At 51.1% G+C, this 22,945-nt stretch overlaps 1 protein-coding gene and 1 long non-coding RNA gene across 3 annotated transcripts; one reads left to right on the top strand and one right to left on the bottom strand.

The window, feature by feature from the left end:
- Positions 1–483: 483 nt before the first annotated feature.
- DEDD2 (death effector domain containing 2) lies at positions 484–19,731 on the top strand. Of its 2 annotated transcripts, none has more exons than XM_037065498.1 (5): positions 484–608; positions 1,178–1,541; positions 2,981–3,103; positions 8,432–8,572; positions 18,513–19,731. In XM_037065498.1, exons 2-5 carry the CDS (start codon positions 1,214–1,216, stop codon positions 18,902–18,904), a joined length of 984 nt encoding a protein of 327 aa, XP_036921393.1. In that variant the 5' UTR covers positions 484–608; positions 1,178–1,213; the 3' UTR covers positions 18,905–19,731. The 2 variants fall into 2 exon arrangements, with proteins under 2 accessions (XP_036921393.1, XP_036921391.1); XM_037065496.1 differs by lacking the exon at positions 484–608 and adding an exon at positions 621–888.
- Positions 5,431–22,548, bottom strand: LOC119000487 (uncharacterized). The gene is made up of 3 exons (XR_005069334.1): positions 22,538–22,548; positions 18,199–18,202; positions 5,431–5,570 (listed from the first exon to the last, which is right to left on the bottom strand). It is a non-coding gene; the product is annotated as an uncharacterized LOC119000487 (long non-coding RNA).
- Positions 22,549–22,945: the final 397 nt, after the last annotated feature.

Genomic DNA, 22,945 nt, shown 5'->3' with positions numbered 1-22,945 from the left:
GGGTTGAGGGTTGTGTTGGATAAGGAGGGATTCCAGTTGAGATCATGAGATGGCACAGTTGGGTTGCAGGTTTCTTGTTGCCAGTAGGAGTAAGGGGCAGTCAATCTAAAAGAAGAGCGTCTAAATTCTGATCATAAGGGCCTGGGCACTATTCAGAGCCAGGAAGGCTGGTAGTGATTGTGGTCTTTGCCATGGGCAGTTGGGGGCAGTGGTACTGTGAGAGCCTAGGTCGTGATTAGGACGGGATTAGGAGTAGTTCCAAAAGGTCATGACGTGGGGTAACAAGAACCCAGAGACTTAATCACGAACTGGCAGAAACACCTCAGCGCCTTGCACAAACTCCAAACCATACGCGTAAACCGCTCTCTCTCTGCGCAGGCGCAGCACAGGACAGCTCAGACGCTACGGTTGAGGGCGGACCCCAAGGGGGTGGGACTTAAGCGCCTCACTCTGCGCTTGCGCCTAAGGGGCGTGGCGGTCGCACCTGCGCGACTCAAGGGAAGGAGGAGGGGCGAGGTGACGCAGGCGTAATAATAGAGAAGGTGCCAGAAAGATCCAAAACAAGTGGCTGCGGCCGTCGCCCAGGAGTCATCAGACGCCGGATTTCGGTGAGGATCCAGAGAGGCTTATGGGCGACTGGTGGCGGGTAGACGAGACAACCTGGGTGCTGGGGAGAGGGTGGTACCATCTGTACAGTGCGCTGGGGTCGGGTTCAGTCAGCACCACCTGTATCGAGGGTGAGAGCTGGTTTGGTCGGTCCCACTTGTAGGGTCGGGGGGGGGGGTTACTTTCGGACGATATCATTCGGGTGGAGCCCTGGGCCTGATCGGATAGTACCGCTGGACGGAGCCCAGGGGCACGTCCGGACAGTACTAACCAGAGTCAAAGGTCAGTCGTTAAGGTGCCCGGGGATGGGCCCCCAGGCTTGTTCGGACCGAATCACCTGGGCGTTTGGCCTCTGCGGCCCAGTCGGAGGTCCGGTGAGGTCTGGCGTCTCGACTTGTTACTAGGGGACCTTGGACGATACCATGCCCTTCGGGAGGGGGCGGCTGAGATCTCTGGGGTGTGAGGGTGGCTCTGCACCGCAGGTCGGGAACTGGGGGACGCAACTGGCGAGGTTGGCGTTTGGGTCCCCACGTTGCTGATCACTGCCCCCTCCCCGCTGAGTGGGTTCTAGGCCCTGGCTCGAGCTTGTCCACCCCCTTCCCCGGGTATGGCGCTGTCTGGGTCGACCCCTGCCCCGAGCTGGGAGGAGGATGAGTGCCTGGACTACTACGGGATGCTGTCGCTTCATCGTATGTTCGAGGTGGTGGGCGGGCAGCTGACTGAGCGCGAACTGGATCTGCTGGCTTTCCTGCTGGATGAGGCCCCCGGCGCCGCCGGAGGCCTGTCCAACGCCCGTAGCGGCCTGGAGCTGCTTCTGGAGCTGGAGCGCCGCGGGCAATGCGACGAGAGCAACTTGCGGCTCCTAGGGCAACTCCTTCGAGTGCTGGCCCGGCACGACTTGCTACCGCACCTGGCGCGCAAGCGGCGCCGGCCAGGTAAGGTTGAACGCGAAGGTGATAGGCTTCTGGTGGGGATAGGGCCTTGCTCCTCATTTGAACCTTCATGGTGCCCTGATATGGACAGGGCTGAATCAGAAAACCTGTGTCTCATCTACTATCCCCTCCTCCCAGAGTATCGATGAGAAACACAAGAGGGAGGAGGCAAGGCTTTGAGAGGGGAGCTTGTGGAATTTGGCCAGAGCAATAATGTTGTTTGTGGCCACTGTTTATGGAGGGCTTGTTTCATGCCAGACACAGAGTAAGCCTTTCATTATAAGCTATCACCATATACCCTCCTGGTAATCCCATGAGGAAGTCCTTTTACTTCCCACTGGACTGGGAAAACAACAGGTTCGGAGAAGTTAAGCAGCTTGCTCACATAAGAGGTGAGTCCTTGGTGCCTGGCACAGAAGATACAATGTGTCGGACTGACAGAGTGCTTATTGGTGAGGCATACGTTAATGGGGGAATCATATAATAAAACAGATAATGTATTTCTGCATCTGGTATATATAGAGAAGGGAGTCCTAAGTGAGGGGAGGTACCCTTGTTATTGAGTAACCAGTCAAGACCTTTCTGAGAGGGAGACATTTTAACTGAGGCTGCGATGCCGCCACTGTGCATAGAAAATTCCACGGAGAGGAAAGGGCAAGCTTTGAAACCCTGAGGCAGGACTGAGTTTTGAGTCATTAGAGGCCAGTGTGGCACAAGCAGAGGGGACTGAAGAAAGGGCAGAGAGGTAGGTGAGAAGCCACATCACAGGCTTGCAGATAATACAGCAAGAAAGTGAGAGCTAGGATTCATACACAGCTGGTTTGTGTCCAGAGTTGATGCCCTTAATCCTTGTGAGGGAAGGACAGCAGTCTGAGAAGGCCAGGAGCTGGGAGGGTTTAAGGCAAAGGAGCCCCACATGTGCATAGGCCTTGAGCTGTTGAGGCTTTGGCAGGATTACTTGGTGAGGTGCGGGGCTAGTTTGGGGGAGGAGGATCTTGAGGCTTCCCTGCCCAGAATAAGCCCGTAGGATTTGGATAACCAGGGGAAGGGCAGAACTAGGGAAAAACTGACATTGCTTTTGGAAAAATAGGTCTGGAGGTCAGGCTTTGGAAGAGAAGATTTGGGGAGCCTGAGAAGAGGCCTGCTTATTCCTTGGGGCCTCAGGGAGAGCTGGGGGCAGTTGATGGCAGGCAGCATTGCAGGGGTCCTGGCCATGACTCAGTTTACAAGATAACTCTGACTGGCTCCTCCTTTGTATTGGGAGGCATTGAGCAACACTGGGCAGGAGGCGGTGGGGAGGGAATGGGTGTCTGGACTCTGACCTCTGGGGAACTCAGGCACCCTGTGGGGCAGGTGTTCCTCTCAGGGGGTGGGAATTGAAGGCTGGGCCTGGGAGGGGCCAGAGGCTGCGAATATTTCTTTCCATTCTTCTCTCCCCTCAGTGTCTCCGGAACGCTATAACTATGGTACCTCTGGCTCTTCTACAAAGAGGTCGGAAGGCAGCTGCCGTCGCCGTCGGCAATCTAGCAGTTCTTCAGATGTTCAGCAGGACCAGTGGGAGACGGGTGAGTCCAGCTGGGTGGGTGTGAAGGCACTTTCCCTCTCTCCCTTCAGAACCCCGATGAACTAACTGCCCCCATCTTAGCCCATCAGGAAGATGGCATAAGGGGTCATTCTGTCTCATTTTTGCTTTGTGTGTTCATTGTTCCTACAAAAGTACATGTCCAGAAGCAGTGTATAGAGTTGTTTCTAGTGGTTTTATAATTCATCTGAATGACATCACATCATGGGTTTATTGTTCTTCATATGGCTGTCTTTGCTGGACATGTTTCTTAGATTTGTTCATGTTGAGTAACTAATTGGTGTTTTTTGATTGTCATACCAATTAATAATTTATCCACTCTCCCCCAGCCCGGTTTTTCATTAATTATTCAAACATAATTTCAAACATACAGAGAAATTAAAAGATTAGTACTGTGAACACGTTCTTCTCTTCCTAGATGCAGTAACTTGAGATACATTTTGCCACTTTTGTTTTATGTATAGATATGTAATTCTTTTGTTGGTGAACTCTTTGAAAGTAAGTTCCGGTCATCAGGACACTTGACCCCTAAATTAGCAGCTTTCTTCTGATACTAAGGAGATTCTTCTCTACCGCTTCAAGACCATTACCATAACTGAAAAAATAAACAGTTCTCTGATATTCTAATGGTCCATTTTCATATCTCTGTAAGATTGTCTTTACTTTCAGGATCCACTTATAGTTGAGTTGTTAGTTACTATGTCTCCTTGGCCTTTTACTGTAGAAATGAAACTCCTCCCCCACCCATACCCTTTCCTTTTCCCCTTGACATTGACTTCCTCATCCTACCAGGCCACTTGTTTTGTGGAGTGTCCGGAATTATTTCTGGAAATGTGTACTAATTTTCTAGTGGTGTCATTTTTTAAAAATATTTATTTATCTTTAGAGGGGAAGGGAAGGAGAGAGGGAGAGAAATATCAATGTATGGTTGCCCCTCATGCGTCCACTGCCAGGAACCGGGAACTGGCCTGCAACCCAGGCATGTGCCCTGACTGGGAATTGAACCATCTAGTGGTGTCATTTAACTTGTCCCTTTGTCCCCTATATTTCCTGTGAAGTGGGAATTGGTCTGGGGGCTAGATTCAGTTAGGGTTCCATGTTTTGGGTCGTAATGCTCCTTGGTTGATGCCATGTGCTTCGCGTTGGAGCACATCAGGAAGCAGAAGGTCTGGTCTTACTGTCATGTGTGGGCAAGTTTGATCACTTGGTTGAGGTGGTGTCTGCCGTATTTGTCCTTTGCAAAGGGGCATTTCCCCCCCTGTATGGTTAGTAAACAGTCTGTGAGCTGATGCCTTGGCGCAGCCTGTTTTCCCGTAGGATCCCCAGTGGGCTCAGCAGCCATTCCTGCCTGAACCAGTTATTACATCGGTGTTCAGAAAATGGTGATTTTCTAATTGTTCCATTTTCCTACATCTGTTAGCTGGCATTTTTTCAAGAGGAGTTTTTCTTTCCACCACCACCACCCCCTTTTTTTTGATGGGGAGTATCACTATGGACCCACACATTCTTATTTATTTACTGTGTTATAATCAATTAGTCATTGTTTAGATTGGCTAGCTTCTTTGTCTTTCTGATGAGTCTCCTTCATGTGCTGGGTGCTGCCTGCTTTGTGGCATTGCAGGATGTCGCACTCACCTGCACTTTCCCTTCCCCAGTCTGTAGTCAGCTCCTTGAGAAGGCTGGTTTCTTTTAGAGGCAGTGATATTTAGAGACCAAGACCTGGGTGCTGAGTATGTGCATCGTTTCTAGGCTTTTTCAGTGAGCAGAGTCAGAAACTGCTTTTTTAAAAGTTCATATTAAGCCCTGCCCTTGCTGGTGTGGCTCAGTGGATTGAGTGCTGGTCTGAGAACCGAAGGTTGCCAGTTCAATTCCCAATCAGGGGCCATGCCTGGGTTGCAGGCCAAATCTTCCCAGTTGGGGGTGTTCGAGAGGCAACCAGTCGGTGTATCGTGTATCGTCTCACACATCGATGTTTCTCTCCAACACTTTCTCCCTCCCTTCCCCTCTCTTTAAAAGTAAGAAGATAAAGTCTTTTAAAAAATAAAATTAAAATTCCTATTAGGCCTTGACTGGTGAAGCGCAGCTGGTTGGACATCATCCTACAAAGTGAAAGGTTGCCAGTTAGATTCCTGATCAGGGCACATGCCTAGGTTGCAGGTTCGGAGGCAACCAATCAATGTTTCTCTCTCTCATTGATGTTTCTCTTCCTCTTTTTTCCCTCCTTTCCTCTCTTTGGGAAAAAAGTTTATATTAGTATTTTTAAATTTTTAAAAATTTTAATACTGATTTTTAGAGAGAGAGTGGGGAAGGGGATGAGAGAGACACACATACATCAGTTTGCTGTTCTACTCATCTGTGCATTCACTGGTTGATTCTCATGTGCCCTAACGAGGGGTCGAACCCAAAATCTTGATGTATCAGGACATGTTCCAATCAACTCAGCTACACAGCTAGGGCCGAATTAGTATTTTCAATTCAAAATTAACATAGAGTACAAGGATTTTTTCTTCTACACTGAAAATCTTGGTGTATTTTTTTAAAGATTTTATTTACTTATTTTTAGAGAGAGGGAAGAGAGGGAGAAAGAGAAGAAGAGAAACATGAATGTGTGGTTGCCTCTTGTGTGCCCTGCATCAGGGACCTGGCCTGTACCCCAGGCCTGTGCCCTGACTAGGAATCAGATTGGCAACCCTTTGGTTCACAGGCTGGTGCTCAATCCATGGAGCCACACCAGCCAGGGCAAAATCTTGGTTTTTAATAACATTGAGATATGGATTTATTTGCTTTATTGTATAACAATAAAAAAATGGTTTCAAAATTACAGTGTCAATACCACTGCTGACTGTCTATTGAAAGAAACCACAGGTTTGTGGTTCTAGTCCTTGGGAGTATTTCTCACTGAGAGTTTGCATTCAGAATGATCCTCCAAGTAACTTGAAATAATTCTCCACCTGTTTATGTTAGTTTTGTATAGGGTTGGTTTCATTTGTCTCTGTATGTAATTGATTTTATGGTTAATCTTTAAAAAATTTTTTTAAACCTAAGTATCTGCAGTTCTGATTGGTTTCTTAGTTTGTTATCCAGATTTTCTGATGCCCACTATCATTTTTTTAGAGGGGAAGAAAGGGAGAAAGGGAGAGAAACATCAGTGTGTGGTTTCCTCTTGGGCACCCCCAGCTGGATACCTGGCCTACAACCGAGGCATGTGCCCTGACTGGGAATTGAACCAGCGACCCTTTGATTTGCAGGCTGGAACTCAGTCCACTGAGCCACACCAGCCAGGGCTAAAAATTTCTGACTAATCTTTCAAAAAAAATTTTTTGACTGTGTCAAAACTAAACTATGTAAAAAAGATATTCATAGGAGTATCACTTCTTTTGTTCTTTCCTCCAGTAAATAGGTAATGAATTTCATTAATTTCTAATTTATATGCAAAAATAACAAATGTGTATATATCTTTGTTTGCTCTCCTTTTCTCCCCCTCAAAACTTTAATAAAAATCTGCATCGCATTTCAAAGTTCAGTTCTATGTAAATTCACAAAGTCCAGAAACCAAGAACATTTCCAAAAGTTCATTTCCATTTCCAAAGAGGAGCAAGATGATAAAGAATCTGTCAAAGGCAAAACAAAATTAGGACTACTGTGTAGAATTCACCTAAATAGTTGAATCTGAAACACTGCTATCCTGTAGCACTTAATACATGAAACTTAAATATTCAGGAGCCATGTGGAGTTTCTAAGACTATATTCTCTGTACATGGTTTTAAATAACTTAAAAATAAATGGTTACAACTGCATAGTATTTAGGAGCACAGAATGTAGATTAAGTAAACTTGGGTTTGAAACCCAGTTTCACAAGATAACTGTTTTATCTTGTTAGGTGTTTAAATTATTTAATTCGCATTTACTTCACTAAGATGGGGCTAAAAACACCCTTGCTGCGGCATTCGTGGAAGGACTGTATGACACACATGAAGGGCTCGGCACAGGCCCCCAGAAATCCGTACATCTTAGCTGTAACGGGAGTTCAGTGAGGGCAGGAACGTTTGTGTCCTTTGATCACTTCTGAACATCCAGAACAACAAAATGTTCAATACATATTTGCCGAATGAAGGAATAAATGAGTGAATGAATATTACAAATAACTATTCTAAGAATTTCCCTTGCAGTATCAGCCTAAACAGCCTAACCATGACGCGGTAGATTCTCATTATTCACTGCAGTTATGTCCCACAAAGTCAATGTGAGCCCCAGTTAGTGAAAAATGAACCTGCCTCTAGGGGAAGTGAAGTGAGAGGCTCTGGTCACAGTATTTTCACTTATCAATACGTAACCTTGTTTTACATGTGTTTCTTTTTAAAGATACTTATTTAATACGCATTTTTGACTCATTAACATTGAATTCCCAGCCAATAGCACTCTGACTGAAGCCTGAGTGAAGCTTACCTAACACACACGTATTGTTTTTATGGCTCATCACAGCCTTCCTTCACTTGGGCACACTACATAGCACATTGGCACTATGCTTTTACACTGCAAAATCTCCAAAAAGAAAACACAAAAGTAAAAAAAATGGTCACACAGTAGACTACAAACAAACAAACAAAAAACCCAAACCTTCCTTTATACCATGAGAGCAGGACCCAGAAGGTAAAGCGTCACCTGATTTGACCTCAGCTGGAAACGTGCATGCCAGGTGACTAAAATTTGCCACCACTGTGCAAGTCCTGTGAATGACTGTCAAGGAAACATGAACATTGATTTTGGAGTTCCCAGCAAAATTTTACAAGTAGGCAAATGCCCAGATACAGAGTCTGCAACTAATGAGGACTGTTTATCTAAACAGAATATAAAATATATAATGAGTACACTTTCTTTTTTTTTTTTTTTTCTTACTCTCCTTTTTTATATGAAGTAGAGCAAGATGCAGATGTCTCTTTAGCACCTTAGCTGGAAATTACTTTATTGTTTTTGTTTCACGTTTACATTGATTTCAGGTGCATGCAGTTGCAAGCTATGAACAAAGCCCTGTGGCTGTTGCCATGCTGGTCGCCTGGTGTGAGAGTGCAGAAGTTTCTGTATGCTCACATCTGGGAGTGGCGTTGCTGGGTCAGGGGATGCTTGCCTGCCCTTCTAAATGATGCTAGGTTGTACTTACCCCGTCATATGGACAGGACCTCCAAGGCAGAGGTGCACACCCAGAGTCTCACTGCACAGGGACCAACCTCGAACTCTTCCTCGGGCTCTGGCAACCTGCCTTGGTGCTCTACCTGTCATCTGGTCCTTAACCATCCCATCTTTCTCCCTTCAGGCTCCCCCCCAACCAAGCGACAGCGGCGGAGTCGGGGCCGGCCCAGTGGTGGTGCCAGACGGCGGCGGAGAGGGGGCCCAGCCACCCCCCGGCAGCAACAGGAGCAGGCCAGACCCACCTCGGAAGGCAAAGTGACCTGTGGTAGGTGTTTGTGGGGCTCAGGTAGTGCATGGCTAGTGCCTGGGGAAGGCTGCTGAGCCACAGGAGAAACGGGGATATGCCTAGGGACTGGTACACCCAGTGACGTCTAGCAGGTGGGCAGCAGTTCTTCTCCCTCCGTTTAGCAGTGGAATTCTTGTTCCTCTGTTCATCTTGCTTATCTACATTCTGCCCATAGTAAGGATCATATCCTATATTACCTCCTCTAGAAGCCTTCCCTGACAACCTGCTGCTTGCCACCAATTACATTTGTTTATCTAGCAAACATTTGCAAGGGTGTATTTATTCAGCAATCAATTCTTCTGCAGGGGCGAAAATGGTATCCTGGGTTAAGCTGCCTGATTTACCTCTTGGCCTTAGCTGTCTGATTTTGGGCAGGTGACTGAACCCCTCCACACCTCAGTCACCATATCTGTAAAGCGAGGCTGATAATGGTACCTTCCCACCAGGGTTGTTGGAAGAAAATGAGCTAACACATGTCATATACGCGGAACAGTGCCCTGCCTGGGCCTGTGTACCAGTTCTCCCTTCTCACTGTCGCTGTGCCAGGTACAGGAACGGCAGTGAGATCCCTGACCTAGTGGAGGTGACCCTCCTTCTAGTAGAGTGACAGACCAGTGAAACCGAAGCTCATTTTAGACAGTAAGCCCCAGGAAGAGAGGGCAGGGGTCGCGGGCATTGGCTAGAGCAGCCCGGTAGGCCTCCAAGTAGGTGGGAGTTTGGCTTTTGTTCCATGCAGCAAGTGCTGCCAAGGGATTTGAGCAGGATCTGAAGTGATCTGATACCTGTTCTTAAAGGAACTCTGACCCCATCTGAAAAACCAGGTAACAGGTGAGTTAGGGTTTGTAAAATGCTTAGAATAACTCTGGGCACGTGGTGCATGCCCTGTCGGGTGTGGGAAGTAAATTAAAGTGGGAGCAGCAAATGAGCAACAAGGCTGCTCAACTCCAGTGAGCAGGAGAGGTGATCGCTCTGGAGAGGGCGAGAAGGGGGTGGACTAAGGAAAGAGGGATGTCCAGCCGACCGGACCTGCAGGCAGGTTGGGTTGGGTGTGTTGAGGGGACTGTGCTATGGAGACGCAGGCTCAGACCTTGACCTCGAGAAACTGCACCTGTCCTGAGGGAAGGGCACAGGCCTGGGTGGGCACACTCTCACACTTCCCCCTCACATCTCTGGTACATCCTCTGAGTCGGGCAAGCCTGAGGACATGGGATCTGGTGGTAAGGTGCTCAGGCAGGGGTGGGAAGGTCCCAGGTTGAAGCAGCCCTACGTTCCCCAGAAAACCTCCGTCCCAGGTGCTCCCTCTGACTCTCTGCAGAGTGGCCGTGCCTGCCACTCCCAGTGTCTTGCCTGGCCACCCCTCCGCTGAGGGCTACACATTGGATTCCCTGGGTGATACTGTGCTGGGCAGGTTGGAGGAAGAGACTGGGAGACCTTGAAGGGTGGCTGCTTTGTCATGACTCTGCCCTGCCCTGCCCTGCCCTGCCCCCCAGTCAGGGATAATTACCAGTCACCAGGCTGGCTGGGCTGCCCAGGGAGTCACTGCCTCCCTAGGGAGCAAGCCGAGCTGAGGCTTGGGAGGGGTTTTGCCGGTGGAGGCATCAGGTCTCTTCCTTGAGGGCAAGGAGGTGGTTCATAGGGTGTGGCTGGCCCTTGGTGGGGGGATGGGTAAGCAGGTCTGAGTGCTGACTCACCAGGCGGGGTGGGGCTGGACTGAGGCTCTCCTCACTAGGGCCCTGGTTTTTCCCTCTGAGAGCAAAGATGGCTGCCCTTTAATGAGGCCCAGTCCCAGGGGTGATAGAAGACCTCACTCCTTTAGACCTGAGTGAGGAAGGATCCTGCTGTTCTTGTCCCTTCCTCGCCTGTAACAGCTCTGGGGGTTGACCTTCAGTCAGCTGCACTCCACTTAGTGGTAGTGTAACCGAGCAAATGGGGTCTTGGCCATGTGGTGCTTTTACACACGACCCAATTAGTGTTGAAGGAAACAGATTTTTGTTAATAGGATTCCACCCTTGCGGGGGTGAGAGCCACCCCTGTTCAGAGCCCTGTTCTCCCATGAGACCCGGCACTTACCTTGTTCTCCAAAAGGAACCATTCCCAGAAGTTCCCCATATCCTTATCTCTTCTTAAGTTGGCTGCAGCTACGTGAACAGATCTCCATCCTTTCAGGAATGTGCACTTATGGGTCCCAGAGTCGCCATCCCCTCCCCACAGCGCTCTCCTCCAGGGCCCTGGGTGCGCTGTCCTCATCTCCATGTAGTAGTCCAGGCAGTCACGTGCCGTGTTACACTGCATCACAGTGGGGTCCAGGGAGGCACACACCCCAAGAGAGTGGCTTCTCTGTAGGCCCTTCGGAGAAGCAGGGGTCTGCATTCCCAGTCACAGTTTACAGTTCAGCTCCAAACATCTCCCACAAATCCATGCTTGGTCAGGCACGTCCCTGCATGGCCCCATCAGCTCTCTCCTTACTTTCTTTTCTCTTGCATGGTTGTTTCCTTGCTCTCAGCCTACATGGCTTCTTCTCTCTACACCCTCAGACCTCATGGTGGACAGGGCCCTCCTCTACCCCCTTTCCTCCTCACAGTGTCCACTTCTTAGTCTCTCAGCCCACCCTTATTTTAAGTGCTCAGCCCGGAACTCCCTGTGTGATCTCATATCTGGCCCCTCCTATGATGTGTTCTTTTTGCCAGTTCTCCTGTATCCTTTTTCTTGTTTTGGCTGCCATCTTTAATCAGGGCAATAGTTTCCTGTGACACAGGGACTTCAGGTGGGCATCCACATTTGACTGTGTCACAAGTCACTATAGGCCCTTAAAGACACATGTACCTTTTCTGGGGGTCTGCACCTTTTACCCTGGGTGGCAGCATAGCAGTTAACTTGCCGTTGTTATGTAAAGCATTTTAAAGGCCGTATCCCACTCTCTCTTTCCCCCCCCAAGGATTGTGGGGAATAGGCTCTGTTGTTTCTGGGGACTCCCACTCTGCACCCCGGTGCAGTAGAACCAGACTAAATTCCTGAGGGCCATAGAGTGTGAGGAAGCAGGCACGGGGGTGGGGTGGGGTCCTGAGCTTGGACACATGCTCTCAGAGTTTCCCTGTCCCTCTCAGGGCCATCTACGGGGTACTGTCCCAGTGTACTACCCGCCTGATCTTGAATTCTCAAGACAGAGTTGAGGTATAGGGGTGATGGCCCTCATTGTGCAGAGAGATGGGTGGGGCTGGGCCAACTCGGGTCTGTTCGTTTGGTTATCACGTTAGTATTTGTAGAGTGCTCTTCCTAGGTGCAGCAGGGGCTGGAGGCTCTTGCCTTCAAGGAGCTTGAGTTCTGATGGGAGGAGAAAGCCAAGGGACGGAGATGCCTGATGTCAGCCAAGGAGAGAAAGGAGGGCAAAAGAGGGTTGAGAATGATGGAAAATGTGGTTTTAGGTGTATTTTCTAGATGAGGTGAACTAGGAAGGCCTCTTGGAGGGGCGTGTGGACGGCTGGGGTGGAGTATTTCAGGTAGAGGGGCAGCAGGAGCCCAGCCCAAGAGGAAGTGAAGTGGTGGTGCTGGAGGAATGGTAGCGAAGCTGCAAGGCTGGAGTGGGGGACATGAGGGGAGGCTGCTAGGAGGGGAGGGCAAGAGAGGTAACCAGGGGCCATCCTGCAGAGCCTGTGAGCTGTGGCCTGAGTTTTGCATTTATTTATTTAGTTTAATTTTTATTTTTTAATCCTTGCCCAAAGACTTTTTTTTTTTAATTACTATTTTGAGAGGGGAAGGGAGAGAGAGACATGGATTGCTTGCCTCCTGTATGCACCTAGACCAAAGATCGTCTGTACCCACACTGGGGATTGAACCTGCAACCTAGGCCTATGCCCTGACTGGGAATTAAACCCACAACCCTTCAGTTATGGAGATGACGCTCCAACCAACTGAGCCACATCAACCAGGGATCAGTATTTTTAATGATGGGAAACAATTAGAGCATTTGAATGATAGGTCGACCGAGCTTTGTTTTTCCGTCAGCATTTTCTGTGGAGAAGATAAAGAAGCAGACAAGACTTGTGTAACGAACCCCATCTTCCATCACCCAGCTTTGGCGGTTGTGCACTTATGGCTGCTTTGATACTAATATCTTAATATCAAATATCTAATTAATGCTCACATTTCCACTTGTCTCACAAGAGTTGGTTCTCCTAAGTCTCTCCTAATCTTTTGAATTCCCCAGCCACCTCTGTTTTCTCTCTTTCCCTCCTTGCATGTATCTGTTGAAAGAAGTTGCCTCAGCCCTGGCGGGATTGCTCAGCTGGTTGGAGCTCTGTCCCGTATAGCAAAAGGTGGTGGGTTCGATTTTCCTATCAGGGCATGTAACTAGGTTGCAGGGTTTTTTGTGTTTTTCTGTATAAGATTTTGTTTGTTTGTTTGTTTGTTCTAGGGCTAAAGTTTATTTTGTATTCTTTGTTGATTATGTTATTATAGTTGTTATTTTTTCCCCTTTTCCCTCCTCTACCTAGAACCTCCCACCCCCTTAGGTAATCCCCCCACCATTGTTCATGTTCATGGGTCATGCATATAAGTTCTTTGTATTTGTTTATCTTTAGGGAGAGGGGCCGGGAGTGAGGAGGACAGGGAGAGGAACATCAGTGTGGGAGAGAAACATTGATCAGTTGCCTTCTGCATGCCCTCAAGTGGGGACTCACCCAAAACCCATGACCCATTTGGTTTGTAGGACAGCACCCAAACCACTGAGCTATACCAGCCAGGGCCTAGGTTGCAGGTTTGATCCCAGGTCAGAGTGCATGTATGGGAAGCAACCAATTGATATTTCTTTTCATTTAAAATTTTTATTTTTTTAATTTATTTTCAGAGAGAGGAGAAGGGATGGAGAAAGAGAGGGAGAGGAACATCAATGTATGGTTGCCTCTCACATGCCCCCCACAGGGGACCTGGCCTGCAACCCAGGCATGTGCCCTGACTGGGTATCAAACAGCAACCCTTTGGTTCACAGGCCGGGACTCATTTCACTGAGACACACCAGCCAGGGTTGATATTTCTCACATTGATGTTTCTGTCTGTCTGTCTGTCTCTCTCTCACTCTTGTCAATGAACATATTCTCAGGTGAAGATTATAAAAAGAACAAAGAATACTAATCCCACAGCCAGTTTCATTTTTCCAGTTTCATCCTGTGCTAGGGTTGATGGAATGTGTTTCTCCGTTGTATTTCCTAAAAATTGGTAGTTGGTGCTGGAAAGGCTTGATCAGATTCTGGTTTGAGGTTTTGTTTTTTCAAGCTCACGTCCTAGGTGTTGTGTTCTTACTTTTCTCTGACATTGGGAGCAGTTTCTTCTCACTGCTGTGATCCATTGCTTCAGTAGAGGTTGAAGAACTTCTCATTTGGCATCTTGACTCTGGCTGTCTCTTGGGGAGGAGACTGGGGAAGGGAGGGGCGCTGCTGTTGTCCAGAGGTGGGCGGTCCTGGCCCTGTGTGGCAGTGGAGGGCAGGAGTCTTTTCATTGGAGCGTGCTGGCTGCCTCTGTCCAGTGAGCACCGTGGGAGCACAAGTCACCTTGTCCCCAGCTGCCCTACTGGGAACTCCCAGAGAGAAGACCTGAGAGAGATTATCTCTGGCCCACACCACACCTAGTTTAGGGATTAGCATGCAAGCTGCTCACCTGTTCACGTGGCCCAGGGCCTATCCCTCGTCTTCCCTGGTTTCCCACTGGGAAGTCCCTCCCATTTTCCTCTGAGGCCCACCTGAGTGCAGGAAACAGGAATAGCTCTCCTCTTTAGGAAGACACACCCGCACCCTCTGTCCTGGGGACGGGGAGCTTTTCCCTACAGCTGCCCAAGTGGAGTGGGACTGCCGGCAAATGCTTGGTGTTTCTGGCCATAGGAAACAACTCAGCCAGCCCCCAACCCAGGTCACGTGCTTGCTGGGTGTTCTTCCTGCCTCGCCTCTCACCGTCACACATGGGCCAGTCTATCCACTTCTTTCTGTGTTTTCTACTTCCATCTGGGACTGCTGCCCTACCCTGTTCCTGACACCCTGATGCCCTTGAAGGATAAAACGAGTTCCAGGTACCAGCCTCAGCTGTTCACCTGCATTCAGCCATGGAATCCTCACAGTGGGCCCGTGAGAGCAGGTGCTAGGGTGGGGACATCTCAGAGAGAAGGCTACTGAAGTGCAGGGAGGTGTGGTCACCGTGGGAGGGCCCCGACTCCCTACTGTGGCCTGCCAGGGTGTGGTCAGTTCTCTCCCTCCCGTTGTCCCCTTGTGCCCTTCTCCACTGTGAGGCAGCCACACTGGATCGTAGCTGTGGAATGTCCCACGTTCATTTTCTGCCCCTGGATTTTCGTGTGCCTTCTTCCCCTCGGGAGTGCTGCTCTTCTCTCCCCCAGTGTTTCTGTCGCAGCCTCCTTGTCCTCATTCACATTTTACCTCCAGGGTCATTTCCTGGAGAGGTCCTCTCTGATCATTTCAATCTAAGCGACACCTCGTGCCCTGTCATTTTCTCTCCTCACCCTCAGGATGTCTTTTAATTACAGGTTCCTGTGTGTGGTGGTGAGAGGCAGCAAGCGAGGTAGGGGCAGTTAAGAGCTCGGGCCTGTAGCCAGGCACCTCAGTTGGAATGCCTTCCCCGCTCTTTCCTGCCTTTGTGGCCTTGGGCAGGTGACTCATGTCCTGGGCCTCAGTTTCCCCATCTGCAAAAGGGATAACAGCACTGCCTCATAGCACGGAAGGAATGATCACAAGGGTCAGTCTGTGTGAAGTGTGTGCCAGCCTTCAGTCAGAACTGCCGGTGTGTCACCCATCGTCACTGAGTCATCGGTGAGGAGTCCAGGGGAGACTGCACGTGTGCTATGACCCAGGACCAGGGACGGAGCTACAGCTCAGATGGCGCGTGGCCTCTGTGTGCTATTCTGCTGTGTTCGACCCAGTTGGACTTCACTCCTCTATAAACGTGGCAGTGAAGGTTCTGTGAAGACCTGGGGGCCTAAGACAGGGAAGGGACTTGGGTAGGACTAGGTCCATGGGAAGGGCTCTTTCCCTGGGGGCTACACATCTTCCAGTTTCTCCTGTGGCAGGGTGCTTGTGTCACTCCATGTTGCTGGCACTCGGTGAAAAGAGCTGTTTAGTGAAAGAATGAATGAGACTCACGCCTCCATCCTGGTCTGTCTTCCTTCTACCCACCCCCGTGTTGTGGGGTGGCCTCTGGGTGAGTAGGCAGTTTATGCCACAGGTCTCATAGCAGCCTGTGCTGAGGAGAAAGATTACCCGAGGGGGGATTCACTTGGGCAGGGCATGGTGGGCCAGTGGGTAGTTCTGGGCAGAGAAGGCTGGCAAGTCATTTTTGTGAGTGAGTGAGTGAGTGAGTGAGGCTTGTGCTGAGAGCACTTTCCTTGAGACTGGAGAAAAGGGCATGGAAGGATGTGGCTGGGATTGAAAGAGGTGAGGGAGGAGGAGTCTGGCACAGGGGCGCAGGCAAGAGAGGATAAGACCTGGGCATTAGAGGTGGGTGTCAGAATCCTAGTTCCTGTTTCTGAGTGCCTTGAGTGTTGTAGGCCCCGAATCAGGCATTTCACAAGCTGCCTCAGTGAATCCTCATGACCCCACTGTGTAGCAGGGACCTCTTGTTTGTTTGTGTTTTTCAGGTGGGGAAACGGAGGCTCAGAGAGGTGAGGTCACATGCCCAAGGCCTCACAGCTAGAGAGTGGCAGAGCCGGGACTCGCCTCAAGGTCTGTCTGACTCCGCCACCTGGCTCTGTGCCTCTGCCACTGAGCAGCCACGTGTGGCCTTGGACAGGTGCTACTCCTCCCAGTCCCCTGTTCCCCAGCCCACACCAATTGAGAGCACGGTCAGGCAGTCAGAGGAGTCAAGGATGTGAGCCCTGAGGTCTTAACAGGTCCTTGGGTGGAGGGAGTTTCCTGTGAAATCCTGGGGGTAAGGCCAGGCAGGCTTCCCTGGGAGATAGGGTGAAGTTCCTCTCAAGGCAGAAAGAGGAAGGGTTTGGAGTGAGAGGAGGAAGTGGGTGGTGCTGAGAAGTCATCTCCGAGTGCAGGGACCTGCTTTCTACTTTCCCCTCTGCTGAAAGGTAAAGGGAGTCCAGGATATGACACTTCCCCTCCCAGAGCTTCAGTTTCTCATATGTCAGAGGGGTTGAATGTGGCCTCTGCCCCACAGGGCTAACCCTACTGACTCCCCTGAGGCAAAGCGTCTGGCACATTGGAGCTGTTGGAGGCTACTGTTCTTGGAGAACCTGTGGGCATGGTGTGTGCACTGCCCTAGCCAGTTTCTTTCTATTCTTTGCCCTTTTTAATCCTCTTAACAGCCCTTCACAGCAGGGATTGTCTCCCAGTTTAGGCAGGAAACTGGGCTGGGAAAGACCGACTCCTCACAGGTCAGATAGCTAGTGGATGGGTTGGAATCTCTCCGCTGACCTGAGCTATTCTTCGGGGCATGAAGGGTTCAGCAGCTTTGGCCCTGTGCTGCCACTGCCCAACCATGTGACCTCGGGCAAGTCACTGCACTTCCCTTTGCCTTGGTGTTCTCATCTGTGCAGTGGGGTTGGTGGTGGGGCCAGCCTCACCAGGTTGTTTGTGGATTCAGTGACTTCACAGGAGTCCAGTGCTGAGTGGCGCCTGGCAGGTAGTCGGTGCCATGCGGTGTGGACTGCTGTTTCTGCAGCTGACCCTCTGGGCGGCCGGCGCTGTGTGCTAGTAGCCCTGTTCACAGGCGCAGATTCAGTAATCCCAGAGGGAGGTGATGATCCTGCAGTCACTTTTGTAAGAGTAAGCCGTAGAAGTCTCGTGTCTTCTGTCCACCACACAGAGCTGCTGTCTGTCTTGTTTGGGCGGGTGAGGGCAGCATCATAAGTGACAAAAACTCGACTCAGGCTGACTTCAGCAGAAAGGAAGTTATAGCTGAAGCTCCGGGTGCTCTGCGGCTCGTGTGGTGAGCTCCGGAGTCCCTCCCTCTGTACCGTTGGCCCTGCCTGCATAGGCTTTGTTTTCTCCCCTCCTGGGGGCAGAGGGCCCTCAGCAGCTCTGCCATTTTACAGCCCACCGTTCTAGCAGCTTCTGGAAAGAGACTACTTGGTTCCTGTAGGGCCAGCCCCGCTGGAGCCTCAGCCTCCTGGGCCTGGTGCTTGCTTGGTGGGTGGGGGCTGGGAATGTGGTTGGCTCACGTGAATGTCACTGTTTGAGGGCGGAAGAGGGATTAGACTGGTTGCCTAAAGGGGAGTCATTCATTCGTGCTTTGATTCTTTCGTAAATATATATCAATTACCTACTGTGTGCCACAGGTCTGTGCAGGTGGACAGAGGGCTACAGAAACAAACACAAAAGTCTGTCCTTCAGGGAGCGTGCATTGTGGGGAGGTGGGTGATAAGGATGACAGGAAGGGAGAGCGTAGAGTAGATGAGAAAGAGGTAAGCACTTGGGGAAAATGGAGCAGGGTATGGGGAACTGGGGGTGTTGGGAGCCAGGATGGTGGTAGTAAAGCTGTAACTGCCATGGTTGGGATAGGCCCTGTTGGGGAGGTGACAGCACAGACCTGAAGGAAGTGAGGGAGCAGACTTGGTACAGAGCATCCCTGTACCAAGAACATCCCTAGAGCATCCCTAGAACCTGCCTGGGGGTGGGCGGAGTGGGCAGCAAGGAGATGGTGAGGCTGGAGTTGGGGGCATGTGAGGGGAAGAGGAGGGCGCAGGGTCGGGAGGTAACGAACGGGCCAGACCACAGGAGGAAAGCCATGCGAAGGTGTCACCCATAATTGGGTGTGGTTACCAGAAGGGGGAAGGATGTGGGGCAGGTGCAGTGCAGCCCACAGGATAGTGGGAGGGGCCTGCAGAGGAGGCCCAAGGGAGGGAGGAGGAGTGGCAGGGTCCTCGCGCATCGTGTTGGGTATCCGCCCCTTACTGACGAGTCCTCTTTCTCCACAGACATCCGGCTCAGGGTGCGAGCAGAGTACTGCGAACATGGGCCAGCCTTGGAGCAGGGTGTGGCATCTCGGCGTCCCCAGGCACTGGCACGGCAGCTAGACGTGTTTGGGCAGGCCACGGCAGTGCTGCGCTCCCGAGACCTGGGCTCCGTCGTGTGTGACATCAAGTTCTCGGAGCTCTCCTATCTGGACGCCTTCTGGGGGGACTACCTGAGTGGTGCCCTGCTGCAGGCCCTGAGGGGCGTGTTCCTAACTGAGGCCCTGCGGGAGGCCGTCGGCCGGGAGGCCGTCCGCCTGCTGGTCAGTGTGGACGAGGCCGACTATGAGGCCGGCCGGCGCCGCCTGCTGCTCATGGAGGAGGAAGAAGGACGGCGCCCCTCGGAGGCCTCCTGATCCTGGATCTGACAGGACTGATCCCACCTTCTAGCTTTCGGGCTACCTTCCCGAGAGGATAAAGACCATCTCTGCTCCTAGGGGACTGTCGTTCCAGCACCTTTGAGGACTGAGACAGACAGATGACCAGCCCCCCTGACAGCCTGGCTCATTGACAGCTTCTCTGACAGGATGTGGGCTCTGAGGCCTAAACCACTTCCAGCTGAGTTTCCTTCCCAAGCTACCCCCACCCCCACCCTCAGGTGTGTTCTTTCAGCTCCAGGAGGCCAGGGGCTCCAGCATGTAGATTCCAAAGGGAAGGGCACATAGCCACATGGTCACCAAGGGTCTCTTGCATATTGTGTCCTTGACCCTGAGCTGTGTGCACACATTGCCCCCATGGAAATCTCTCTTGGGCTCTTGCCCCCGCCTGCTCCACACACTTATTTGGCTTAAGGGCTTCTCTCTCAGGATCTCTGATTTTACTGCCCCCAACCCTGGGCTTCAGCCCCCCTGGCACTGGAGCTGAGGCACACACGGGGCCTGTTCACCTTGCCCACACATCTCTGCAGCAGCCAGGGCTCTGCCCACCTTCCACACACATACCTGGCACTCCACCTTCCCTTGCTCCCCAGAGCTGGGCACGGACTTGTGCAAGGGCCTGTACCCAGAGTGTGAGGTGTGTTGCCAGCAGTTACCAGACCATGTGTGCTGTTGCCTGTGGGGCCAGGACCAGAAGCCAACTGCTTTCTCAGAAGGAGAAAGGCAAAGGCTTGGGGGCTGATGGGAAAGGTCTTTTATTAAAAGTGGCACCAATAAAACTGCCCTGGAAGGGGCATAGGTGGGCATCAAGGCTCTCTGGGACTCTTTCTTAATGGGCTGGAGGAAGGAGCTGATGAGAGCCTGGTTCTAGTACCAGCCCTGGAGTTGCTGGCCCAGAATCGGGCTGGAGGGTGAGCAGGATGTTGTGTCATCTTGTCAGTGGCCACCACAGGCTTGTCCTCTTGTCTGGGCTTCAGTTTCCTCATCTGTCAAAGGAAGTACAGTCATACCTCAGTACTCATCGGCTTTAGACCTCGTCAAGACTGGCACTCGGTGCATGTTGATGAGAAAAGAGTTTGGAGACTCGTTGCACTTGCTAGAACTCATGTGAGTCATGGTGCTGCCGGCAAAAGGAGATGCTTCACTGGGCCCGCACTGGTTCCAGCACTCCTCACGATCTGGTTACCGATGAGTACCGAGGTGCTGCTGTGCTGCCTTGGAGTCGCAAACACTGGCAGCCCTGAGGACACATGCTCTGCTCCTTGGGAGTACCAGCATTTTTAACTCGTCCGGTGACGTGCACCAGCTGTCTGTGAGGCTGGCAGCTCGGAGGTTTGGAAACCAAACAGAGGCAGCCAGGCTTGGAATCCCTCCCCAGGTGGTTCCCCACATACCTACCGCCTTCTGGAGAGTCACCTCCGATCTGGATCTGTTCTTTCTCCCTGAAGTCAAACGCTTCTTCCTGCCCCCCTGTGGCTGCAGGAGATTGTGGCCTCCTACTCTTGCCCCACACTTGTTTACAGGCTTAGGAACTCAAGTTTCTTACACAACACCCAGGGGTTTTCTTCCTGATGGGGAAGGGAACCAGGATGGGGGAGCTTGGGATGGGGTAGGCAGGGATTCTAACTCTTGGCCTCTCCTGGGGGAGAGGGTGGACCTGCTCACACCTGGGAACCTGTCCTGGACCCTTGACCTGTGTTGACTTACAAGGGATAAAGCATCAGGTTTAGCGAGTGAGTCCTGGCCAGGAGTCAAGACTTGGTCCAGCCACTCACTGTGTGACCCCACTTTTTCTGCACCCTCTCTGGGAGGGAGCTCAGGTCTACTGGGTGTGCTCAAGATCCATTTAATACTTAGCATGCTGTGTGAAGTGAGGATTTTACCCTCAGTTTGACAGGAAATGGGCTCAGAGGGGAAGTGACTTGCCTGGGGGTAAAGCAGCAGCGCTGAGGTGAAAACAGCACCCCCTAGTGGGCTAGGTCGGGTTGGGCGGGTGACGGGAGCTTCTGCGCTCCTTGAGCTAGGGGACTCTGGCTCAAGGGTTACATTGGGCTTTCCTACCTTCCCAGGTTTGGGGTTCAACTTTACTTGGGGCTGCTTATGCTTAAGGGTAGGAACTGCTGCCTGTTGGCTGAGCTTAATTCTACAGTGTGCTTTTCTTTTGGGCCACGGTGCCTGTCTCAAACCCTAGTGAATGATGGGCCCCGCCAATCCCTTACTGGACAAGTCAGGGCTGTCCTCTGCTTCAGTTTCCGCTGTGTGCCTCAGCCCGAAGTATTCCTTAGGCTCCTCCCATGCACTCCGCCCCCTTTCTCTAGGTTCCCTTTTTAGCTCCACAAGCTGCTGCTTGCTGGTGGGCACGTGCATGTGGGAAGTAAGAGGGTAACTTTGAGGCCTTTGGAGCGCGCAGGCGCAGTGCAGTCGCGGTGGCCGGAACCTTGAGGCAATGCCTCATTCCTGTAAATCCTCAGTGAGCGCCTGCATCGTGGAACCCGCCTGGGCTTGCCAGAGCTGGCATGTGGCGCTAGGGGTGACCTGACCTCAGAGGCACAGAAGTGGGTCAGACCCAGGCCTTAAGGATAACCCAGGGAGATCAAAGAGCTTCAGAAGTCGAGAAAGACTTCTGAACAGGATGCAGCCGAGGGAAACGGGGTATTGTGGGAGCTCAGAGGAAAGCAGGCCATGGTATCACGGAGAGGAGCCTGCCGCTGGCTCTTGAAAAATGAGTAGGAATTCAACAGAATGACAGGAGATATCCCAGGTGGAGAACCTCGGTTAGATGCTAGGGCACATTCCTGAATGGGATGTAGAGACACAAAGATGGACAGAGTTGAAGGCAAATGGCACTGTACAGTCTGCCACCTCTTCACTGCGTCAGCAGCCACGTGCTGCCACGTGCTGGCAGACAGCCATGGGCCCGGAAGATTATATCATAAGGTGGAAACCTGAAGCAGGCCCAGTGTGCCTAGGGCATGGGAGCCCAGGTTCCCCAAGACCTCCCATGGGCCAGGCCCTGGGCTGGCTTCTGCTGGGGTTCCTGAGAGGACTCTCGACTGGGTGCTGGCTTCTGCTCTGGTGGATGAGCCAGACTGGAGCACTGTGACTCACAGCCCAGAGTTGGTGACTGAACAAGCAGCAGAGGCTGGTGGAGCCCTGGGGACCTGGGTGGAGGGACCCAGGAAGGCTTCATGGATTGGGAAGTTCCTGTTCACTCTATTGAAAATCACCACCACCATCACCATCAAGATACATTTTAGTTGTGAATATAACATTCAGAGAAGTGCATAGAGCATGAAAGTACAGTTAAGTTGTTGTGAAGCATCTGGGCCTCCCACGTTAAGGGGTACATGACCTGCACCCCAGAAGCCACCCCCACCCGTGCCACCTTTCCATCATGTGCTCCCTCCTGGTCACAGCTCCTCTCTTTTCTTAGCTGGGAACACTGCCCTGACTTTTTGAACTTGGTTTTGAGGGAGAGACACAGATAGACATCGATTTGTTGTTCCAGTTATTTATCAGTTGACTCCTGTGTGTGCCCTGACCGGGGACTTCAGTCCCGGTTGAACCTAGAACCTTGGTATATCGGGACAATGCTTTCATAGACTGGGCTACCCAGCTAGGGCTATCCTGACTTTGACAGTAATAATGTCTTGCTTTTCTTTAACTTTCTACTTTTACATTGCTCAGTGATATAGTTCATTTTATCTCTCTTCTGCACTTGACATAAATGACATCATAAACTGTGTTTTCTGTTGTGTCTGGTTTCTTTTGCTCAATATTGTGTGTGTGAGGTTCTTCCATGTGTTTATTTGTAGTTGACTCTTTATTCTTTACTTTTATTTTTTAAAATATTTTATTTATTTATGGTTAGAGAGAGGGGAAGGGAGGGAGAGAAACATCGAAGTGCCAGAGAATTGGTTGCCTCTCACGCACCCTCTTGCCCCCAACAGGGGACCTGGCCTGAAACCCAGGTATGTGCCCTGACCTGAAACCCAGGCATGTGCCCTGACCTGGAATCGA

Source organism: Sturnira hondurensis, unplaced genomic scaffold, assembly GCF_014824575.4.
Source record: "Sturnira hondurensis isolate 20B ecotype Veracruz unplaced genomic scaffold, ASM1482457v3 Scaffold0015767, whole genome shotgun sequence".
NCBI classification, from domain to species: domain Eukaryota; kingdom Metazoa; phylum Chordata; class Mammalia; order Chiroptera; family Phyllostomidae; genus Sturnira; species Sturnira hondurensis.
Note: the sequence above shows the minus strand (reverse complement) of the source record. Positions and strands in the feature narration are given on the sequence as shown.